The following is a 9,923-nucleotide window of genomic DNA, read 5'->3' as shown; positions in this document are numbered from 1 at the left end:
GTTTAGAAGCAGAAAGTTGAGTCATCCATGTTTATATGTCTGTAAAACATGCTTGTAGTTTAAGTAACTGGTTGGATTCATTGGGTTTCATGGATAAATTTAACTGAGTATCATCAGAATAACAATGGAAAATTTCCCCATGCTGTTTAATAACTTTACCTAATGGAAGCATAAAGTAAAGAGGATTGGTCCAAGCACGGAACCCTGAGGAACTCCATGACCATTCATTAAAGATAAATTAAGTACATCTAAAATATGGATATTAATTAAGGGAAATGCTTCTTTGAACAGTCTGATTGGGATGGGATCTAGCAGAAATRTTGATGGTTTGGATGAAGCTATTATTTTAAATGATTCAGAGCTCAAAATAAAGTGCAGACAAATAGATATATTTTCAAACTCAGAAGCATTCGAGAGTACACACACCCAAACAAAGTTCTGCTGGATGCTGATTGATTGTTACAATATGACATCATCACTAAAAAGCAGCCTCCAGCGCCTCCTCTGTTCTCTGTTTCCAAACATAGATTTTGAGTCTGTTTGTTCAAGATCACAGTTCTAGAAGATGTTGCCAGATCACCACCAATAATGAATAATTTGCTCTTTGAGACAACCCCGACATCAAAGGCATTCATATCTTTTTGAGTAATCTTGTGCATACAGACTAACAAACCAAGCAAAATCATTTTAGTGGTGTTAATAATACAACTCATTTGATATTATGTAATGAAATCAACCCATTTAAACACAAAATCTGGAAACATTTTGAGCGGCAGTAAATTTAAAAGACCATTTCCCCAMCAATAACTTAAAATATTGTCACTATTATACATTCCGTTGGAGAAATCCTGTAAATTTATGCTTGCTCACAACCGCACGCAGAMAGGTGTTCGGATCCGAGGGGTTCTGAATGATCACCAGGTATATATAGGTGGGTGCTTGTTTATCTGTCTGAATGTATATATGTATGCTTTTACTAAGTTTTTTAATTCTTTGCAGGTGTGCAGACAGATGTTGGATGGATTGTACTGTTTTCTTGACGTATATCTCACAAATCATCATTTCTTTCTTTCACTTTTTTCCATTACATTGTAATATTTTTTCCTTTCCTTCTCTTTTCCTTTCTTTTGTCTTCTTTCTTGTCTATCTAAAAAAAAAACCCACTGATGATGAAGAAGCTAAGAAACTAATATTCAGATATTTAGTACTGCTTTCTACTGAAGTGGTTAAAAATATATATTGTACCTTACTTTATAACGCTGTAGAGAGAACCAATCACGTTGCTTGAGTCAAACCCGCCCATACCGTTTGAACACGCCCACTCAGGCGACGCCCCGCCCCCTCGTGTTCACTGGCCAGGTGTACTTGGTGGCCTGCGATTAATCAATCAATCAGCCGGTGCCTGAGCTCCTCTCCTCAGCTCACCGTGCAGCTTAATTGGTTGTTAACACAACCGGTTTGTCGCTATGAACGAAGACTGTGACTTAGCAGAGCATTTCGGTAAGGCTACTTAATTGTTTTATTGTTTAATTGGCTCATTTTGTCAGGAGAACCATGGGCTTTTTTTCACAACCTGTCGTGTTTTGCGAACTTTTGAACTTTTATTGTAACATTTCTAAGCCCATATGTGAGAAAAGTCTCTTGTTCTGAACGGCTTCACAGGGATAAACTTATACAAAAAGAAAACAAAACACCCAGGACCCCGTGTTTGGCCTTATGGACAGGTTAGCTAGCTGCAGCTAGCCGCTAGTAGTTAAATAGGGCGCAGGTGAGGGCGCGAGTCGTTGCGCACCTGGGACACTAATTACACTCTAAAAATGAAATGTTGGATTTACTTAACCATGTTATGTGACCTGGTTCCACATAACTGAGTTGAGTAAATTCAAAGCAACATACTCATGTTCTTTGGCTAAAAAACTGGTATATTGCTTTGAATTTACTCAACTCAGTTAAGTGGAACAGGGTCACATAACATGGTTAAGTAAATCCAACATTTCATTTTTTACAGTGTAACTTCCGGCAAACTTTAGCTTTATTGAAAATGCGGGGGAYATCATGAAGAAATAAAAACAATTCTGATCTATAATGTACGCACATGTTGAAGTAATTTTACTTAGAAAATACACAAAGTTGACTTTAATTATTAAATCGTCAGTGATTTAAAAAAAAGCAGAATTGTGTATAAAGTTAACATAGAAGCCAAATACTCATTTTAGTGTGAAAACACTTGGAGAAACATGTCTTTAAGCTGGAAACATCTGGTTTTGGCTGTAGATATGTGATGTAAAAAACCCACATCTGCTGCTGTTTTACTCAGTTTCAGACACTCTGAGCCTTCTGTGTGAGGAGCTGGAAGACTGGAAAACAAATAACGCCCAAGAAACAACAAGCAGCAGCAGGAGGAGGGAAGGAGACGAGGAAGTGTCTAATCAGAGGGGTAATGAAGAGGCCAGAGAGGAGACGGAGCGTGAAGAAACAAACGGAGGGGAGGAGAGCGAGGAAAATAAAGTTGTCGAATCAGAGAAGGAGCTGACTGTGAGAGGAGATGAGGAGGAGGCGAAACCTAAGAGGAGCCTGGAAGACGAGGAGTCGCAGGATGTGCAGATTGAAGACAAAGACGCTGGCAAGAGAGAGACCAAAACAAAGAAAAGTGAGCCGAAAAAGAGCAGGAAGAGGCGAGGCAAGAAGCAGAACGAGCAGGTGAGGAACAGGCGAGCAGGAAAGGATGCTAATAAAAAGGAGGAGGAGGAGGTGGAGGAAAAGGGAGGCCAAACACAAGAAGTGTCTGTGATGACCTCGGAGGAGAACCCGGCTCTGTTGGAGCCCTCCATCAGCCTGCTGAGCAACTGTGACTTGTCCGACCAGGTCTACTTGAGTTTTGGCGGGACAGAGGTGTATTGCCCCCAAGTCCCGGCCCCCCTGCCGTGCTCCTTGCAGCCTCCGGTCTCGATCCAACCCGTTCCTCCTCAGTCACACAGGACAAAACGACCTCGCAGCTCCCCTCAAGCTCACGGTGTCCCCCYGCAGACCTCACAAGCTGAGGTGAGAAACCCATCTGTTGAGTCTTGTTGCTCTAAACTGTTTTTAGTTTCCCAAGACGACAGATGAATACATTTTTTTTATCATTCCACGTGTTAGAAAATGACTCTGATGATCCACTTTTTAGTCATTTTAGTATATTCCCGTATATCCCAACAGGGCTGTAATAACTCACTTGCCATTTATAATTACAGTCTAATGTGCAGGAAATGATGTACACCTACCGCCTTCTGTGCAATTTAGTGTTGCACCTGTGAAAAYGCCATTTAAATMTTAGACTCACTTTGTGATATAATGCCATACAGGAGGTAACGGAGCTGCTCCAAGCTCATGCAAACTGTATGATTTTAAGTGAAATAATATGTTAATGATCATTTTTGTTCTTTAATGCTGAGGTTTTCAAACTTTTTGGGTCTGGGGACCCCTTACAAGGGTGGAAATTTTCCAGGGACCCCCTCATAAACACCATGCTGTTTTAAAAATAATTAATGTAACAAAATACAAATACTTTTACTGTACTTAAGTAGAAATTTTGGGTATCTCTACTTTACTTAAGTAATTATATTTCAGCATACTTTTTACTTCAACTCGTACATTTTTACACAATTATCTGTACTTTCTACTTACATATTTTAAAAAGGTAAGAAGTAGAAACTTGTTTCTCCTGTTTTATTTTGACTCGTTATTGTTAAAAAAATACTATCCTAAAAAATTGTGTCTCCTGGATAGAATGAATTTAATTGTGGTTGGATTTTAAATATAAACAGATACCATTCTGATACTGTAGCAAGGTTGTACATAATTCATCAAAGCTGCACGCCATTAGAAAAAATATTTTTTAACAGGTCACCTCCCAATAAATGTATTTTGGAAAATCATTTTTACTCAATGCTTTTACTTTTAATACTTAAGTACATTTTATGTCAGAATTTTTTTTTTAATACTTAAGTACAAAATAAATCGGATAAGACTTTTACTCAAGTAATATTATTAGAGGAGACTTTAAATTTTACCAAAGTAATTTTATGATAAGATACTTGTACTTTTGTTCAAGTATCACTTTCAGGTACTTTATACAACACTGCCTAAATATCATGTGAATATTATTTTTTGTTTGGTTTAGTATGTAWGTTTTACCAGTGCATTTTTCCCCATATGCATTTTTAAAAATGAAAACCAAATTAAAAATTTATTGAAATTTTTTGAGGACCCCTAAAATAGGGCTTGCGGACCCCTAGGGGTCCTGGGACCCCAGTTTGAGAACCTCTGCTTTAATGAAGTCAGTATTTATTTTTTTCTAAAATGTAAAGAAAACCCAAATCTCTGTACCTATACGGCAAAACAAGTCCATGAATTAATATTTTCACACAATGAAAAGAGCTTGAAACAACTAAGAGATTAACACCAATATTTTCTAGATTAATGATGGAATAAGGAAGCTATGGTTATTTTAGTACAACAAATTGCTCCTTTTTTTCCTGCTAGTTTAACTTTTAAAACCCAGAAAACCTGTGATGATTCTGCAACAAAAACAAATGACTTCTTGAGATAATTATATAAAATTTTCAGTAGAAGTAGGAAATGGTCTTAAAATTGGCTATGTATATTCATTATTAACTAATAGCTAAAACTATAACACATTGATGATGATGATGATGCCTTTATTGTCATTGTATGGAAAAAACCCTAACAGTAATAATAAGATGGATTAATAGATGTCATTGTCATGTTTGGGACCTTAAAAACCATGTTTGCCTGATTCTCATTAAGTCAGCCAGTATTTGGGTAAAATCTATATTTTGATGCCATATACTTTTTTATTTGAGTTCTATAAGTCTGAACTTGTTTTTAAGCTTGAACTTGAACATCATGTTCAGCACAGATAAACCGCAAGAAAAAGTGGCAGAATCTATTCGATTAAAAACATGGTGAAATATTAACTTATTTGCTACGTCTTACYAAAAACATCAGAGTGAAATATTTCTTTAGCTCGATAAAAATGCAATAATTGCAGGGTATTCTGCAAAACATACACCTGTGTGCTCTTGTCAGCTGAGAGGCGGGGTTTGTCACGTACCTGAACTCCAAAGTTGGTTTGCGTTTTATTTTACTCAAAGAATGAAATGGGTCACACTTCTTAAATASATTTTGATAGATTTCAAAGTCTTGATGTGGCAGCTTTCATAAAACTWTTTTCTACTTTCCTTAAGTTATGTTAAACGTCATTCCTCAGGGTCCTAAACGATCTTTTTTATACAAAGTAAGCAATCTGAAGAAAACCTCAGGCTCTGGATAATTGCTAGCTTGTTGTCTTTTAATGAACCAGCTAATTAACACACAAATGAGAAAATTATTATCTTTCATTTCTTAACTATCCTCAGGATAGATGTGTCGCTGCGCTGTAGGAGATGCACACAGATGCCAGAAAAACCTCTGATGTTAGAAAATCACTGCAGCTGTCAGTGGATCGTAATGTTCTCATGTTGCAATGATTTTTACTTTAATAATAACATGACGTCTGTTCGGTTTGTGGCAGATGGAGATAACTCAAGTCTGCTCCACTCGACGCTCCGTTCGATACAGCAGCAGGGGGCGGGGCCAGACTCTCAGCATCCCTGTGCTGCCCGGGTCAGAGAGCACAGAGAGCTGCCCTCTGCCGCCTGTCCCGAAGAAGAAAACACGGACCCTCTACACTACAGGTGATCGCCCTGTTTTATTGATGCATGTACATGTTTTGGCACTTGGCTGCTGTAAGTGTGTGTGTGTGTGTGCACTTTCAGACCAGCTGGAGCATTTAGAGGCGTTGTTCCAGGAGGATCACTATCCTGACGCTGAGAAGAGGAAACTCATTGCCGCCTCAGTCGGTGTCACCCCTCAGAGGATTATGGTAAAACTGTCCTGCTGCTCTTTTGATCTTTAGAGAAATTCTAATTAAGATGTTTCCTCATTGGTTATCTGCTTCTCAGSAAGACAGATACACGATGAGCTGACAGAAAAGTTTTCCTTTAACTTTGACAACCTTTTCTCTCCTCTCACTTGCAGCTTTCACATTTCATCATTGTTAAACTTTATCTGTTWATTATTGCTTTTAATTTTCTCCTTGTAGCTATTTTACTGTAGCTCACAGCTGGAAGGTAAAATATATTTTTGCTCCTCGTGTTCATCTGTCTGTCAGCATAATGTCTTATAAAATACTAAATGAATCTTTCAGCTATCCTTTTGCTACTTTTAGKTAATGTTCTGCTTGTTTTAAACTTTAAGAACTCTGTTAAACTTCTTAAAGTCTTCAAGTTTATGTTCACTTCAGCCTGATTGAAGATGATCAGGTGATGCCCGTTCCCTTAAGGAATGCTAGGACGTTAGTTTTCTCATGTTTCTGTGTACCAGGTGTGGTTTCAGAACCGCAGAGCGAAGTGGAGGAAGGTGAACTTCAACACAGCAAAGACTGAATCTGCTCAGAGCGTCTGCAGTCCGAATCAAAAATTCAACCTCCCCTTGAACACGCTGATGTCTAACAGGTACCCCCAGTTTGTTACCATTTAGATAATTTTGTTGATAAATTGTATTATTTTGTCTCCTTTGTTTTTATTTTTCTTTTAGGAAGGGAGCTCCTTCTTATTCTGGTCACTTTACTGCTCATCTACCTCCGCCCACCCCACAAGCTCCTTTCCCCACTCAGAACCCACCCTCCATCAGCAGCCTGCTGGAGAGCTTCAGCAGTCCAGGTACACTGCTTAGATTCACAAAGTTATGAAGTACAGAAAACATAATGATTGATTTAAAAAGTCTTAAAAGGCATTGAATTCATCAATCCAAAAATAAGGCCTTAATWAGCCTTAAAATGTCTTAAATCAATTTTTCAGAGGTCTTAAAAATGTTAAAACATTGCAAGTAGTGCGACTGTAATTCATCTCAAATATTAAAATAATCGGTAACATTTATTTTTTTAAATAATTTTCCAAATACCTCTTGTAAAATTGTCACTGTTTTTGGTTAAATTGTCTTAAATTTTATTTCAAGTGGCATTAAAGAGGTATTAAAAAGTCTTAAATTGAACTTGCCTTAGGTGTAGGAACACTGTTACAAGAAGGAAAAACAATAAAAAGCTCAAACAACTAAAACCATAAATATAATAAAATAGGCTAAAAAAAGGAAAATGGAAACAACTCAAAACTTCTGATGGAACTCAAACAGAACTTTGTGTAGAAAAAGTGAGTTTTCAGGCAGGATKTAATAGACTGAACAGACTGAATCTGGAGAGGCAGGTTGTTCCAGAGTCTGGGGGTCCGATCCCCTCTGCGCTTTAATTTTTCCCTCAGCTGCACTAAAATCATCTGACTATAGGATCTGAATGTTCAATATGTATGTGTGGTAAATGTGCAAAAGTTCCTATAAATGACTAGGTGCTATGCTATTTAACATTTTTAAAGTAAAAGTCGAAGAATCATAAAATCAATCCTAAAACTAAAACAGGAGCGATGGGATCATTACTTCTGGTACCGGTTAAGATGTGCAGCATTGGTTTAAAAATAAAAAAATCTCTTAATTTTTCATGAGGCACCAAGACTCAAGGCTAACTTTGTTATAATCTAGTATTAGAACAGTATTCTCCCTGCAGCTGAGGGGTTCACAACATTGTAATGTGTGAAATACTAAAATGATTCAAGTATTTATTTTTTTCTAATTTCTATTCTGAGCACTGGTTGCATTGCCAAGTACAAAAGAAAATTAACACCATAAATAATCTTGGTAAAAATAAATGGGTCATCCTGCTAAAAGGTGGAAATATTTTTATTAATTTGAACCAAATGAATAGATAAGTTCCAGTTTGTAGCAGAACAGTCTGTTTGTCCTGAAAACTTTATTTATGCAAAAATAGAAATCTATACTGAGATTTACTAGTTTCTACTGAACCAGCATTAAGTAAATATTGTCAAATATGATTTGACATAAGATTTTGTTACCAGTAATGTGACATTTTCAAAGTTCGTAACTCAAATACTCAACTTAATTAACTTAACTTAACTTAATACTAATCAGATCTAGAAACGTGTTATTCTAAATCTGAGTCATTAGTTCAAACTTTGCATTGAAGAAAACAAATAGTTGATATTTTCCTCCTCAATGTTTGCTTTTTRTAAGAATAAATTAAATAAAGCTTGTTATTAACTTTTTGTGTAACCCTCTGCTATTTAACAAAATGTATTTTTTGTTTATGTATCTTTTTAATTAGTTGTTTTTGTTTGGTGCAGTGGCTGCAGTGACAAGTCTTGAAAAGAAAATAGATATTTTCAGCTTCCCTTCACTGTCACTTTGTTTTAGAGATCTGCTGCACATTTTGCACACTTCCAKGAGTTGTTATGGGTAGATGACATGTTGTTGTGACTGTGAGGGTTTTAGTGATAGTTTGTGCCAAACTTGTTTTTGTTCAACAGATTGATTCCTTGAAGTAGCGTATAAATAACTTCAGTTCAGCCTTGCAGTCTGCACACCAAGACTAAAACCCACTGGATTTGTTTTCCATAAAATGTAATGTTTTTGTCCACAAGGTCAGTGCAGAGGGAGAGACGTGGGTCAGCACCAGCCCCYGTCTCAGGGGAGTTTACCAGAGTTTCATCCCCGTCCCATGCACAGCCCACCCCCTCTGCGGCGAGCCAGCCTTCCCCTTTTCACCACGATGTTCAACCCTGTCAGCCCCAACCCACCTCTCCTCAACACCCCCGCCCACACCCCGCCGCTCTTCCTCGACGTTCTGGAGAGTGGCTCCTCTCTGGCTCATTGTGACTCCCAGTCTCTTCAGACAGACACCAGGTCAGCCCAGATTTCAGTGAACTGCTCAGCGAACAGCAGAGAATAATTTTAAATGTGGACAGCAGCTGATGGGGGGGGCAGAGCGTAGGCAGAGAGGATGACTGCTCACACAGAGTTCCTAATTCAGTTACAGATGATAATCTGAAGCATTCAGGAATAATGATGAGTTGATATTAGTTAGTAATTTATTTTAAAACAAAAAAAGTTTGTTTTATCTCAGTTTCATTTATTTAATCAATACGGAGCAAAAGTAATCATCAGTGGATAACAAATCTACATTAAAACTACTAAAACGATCAGAAACTCTTTGATGTAACTATTTTTTTTATTTACAAAAGCTAAAAATGAAGTTAAAGAAGCTCAGCAGGGCTTAAAACTGGACAAATGTTTTTATTTTTTAAATGTAGCACAGAAAGTGAGGCAAGAGTCTTAAATCTAAATGTATTAAAGGGGCAATATCATGTAAAATCAACTTTTTTGCATTTTATATCATGTTATAATCTTATACTCTCATAAAAAACATGTCCAAAGCCTTGCTTTGACTCATTCATGCATGTTTGAGAAATCCTGCAGCGTTTTTAGGCAGTCATGCTGAGGAGCAAAACGACAGGTGGGGACCAGAAACACCCCTGGGACGTGTCTTTAAGCTGAACTTCCTCATGGCAGCGTGCACCCCCTCCCCACACCCCGCCCATGACTCCTGCAGGCTCTTGGGTGAAAGTGAAAGTGAAACCTAACTGTCTGCTGAGCTCCACTACTTCTCACTCAGTGAAGCTCTTTTCAGATTCAAAATACCTTTTGAGGAAATGTATTTTCAGATGCCAAGTAAACTGCATCATAGCGCAACCCCCCCCACACACACACACACACACACACACACACACACACTAAAATGGACGGAACAGAAGCAGAAGGTGGTTCTTTAAGAGACAGAGGACAATTTCAAGGTGTTTAGAAGAGGAAGTGATGAGAGAAGATAAGTTTATTTTCTATTTAAACATAAAAACAGCATTTTAATAACAACTAAAGGTGACAGCTACTTTATTATGGTATAGTATTTAAATGTATGCCTG

At 37.5% G+C, this 9,923-nt stretch overlaps 1 protein-coding gene across 1 annotated transcript in view; it reads left to right on the top strand.

Annotated features, from left to right (window-relative positions):
- The first annotated feature begins 1,369 nt into the window (after positions 1-1,369).
- Positions 1,370-9,923, top strand: part of nobox (NOBOX oogenesis homeobox) — an 11,420-nt gene continuing 2,866 nt past the window's right edge. The window contains exons 1-7 of the mRNA XM_014005686.1: positions 1,370-1,500; positions 2,318-3,042; positions 5,576-5,738; positions 5,820-5,926; positions 6,427-6,557; positions 6,640-6,764; positions 8,589-8,850. Coding sequence (XP_013861140.1) covers positions 1,467-1,500; positions 2,318-3,042; positions 5,576-5,738; positions 5,820-5,926; positions 6,427-6,557; positions 6,640-6,764; positions 8,589-8,850 — 1,547 coding nt within the window. The 5' untranslated portion in view covers positions 1,370-1,466. The remainder of the gene's footprint in view (positions 1,501-2,317; positions 3,043-5,575; positions 5,739-5,819; positions 5,927-6,426; positions 6,558-6,639; positions 6,765-8,588; positions 8,851-9,923) is intronic.

The sequence above is a fragment of the Austrofundulus limnaeus genome, unplaced genomic scaffold (genome assembly GCF_001266775.1).
Source record: "Austrofundulus limnaeus strain Quisiro unplaced genomic scaffold, Austrofundulus_limnaeus-1.0 Scaffold32, whole genome shotgun sequence".
Taxonomy (NCBI): Eukaryota; Metazoa; Chordata; class Actinopteri; order Cyprinodontiformes; family Rivulidae; genus Austrofundulus; species Austrofundulus limnaeus.
Note: the sequence above shows the minus strand (reverse complement) of the source record. Positions and strands in the feature narration are given on the sequence as shown.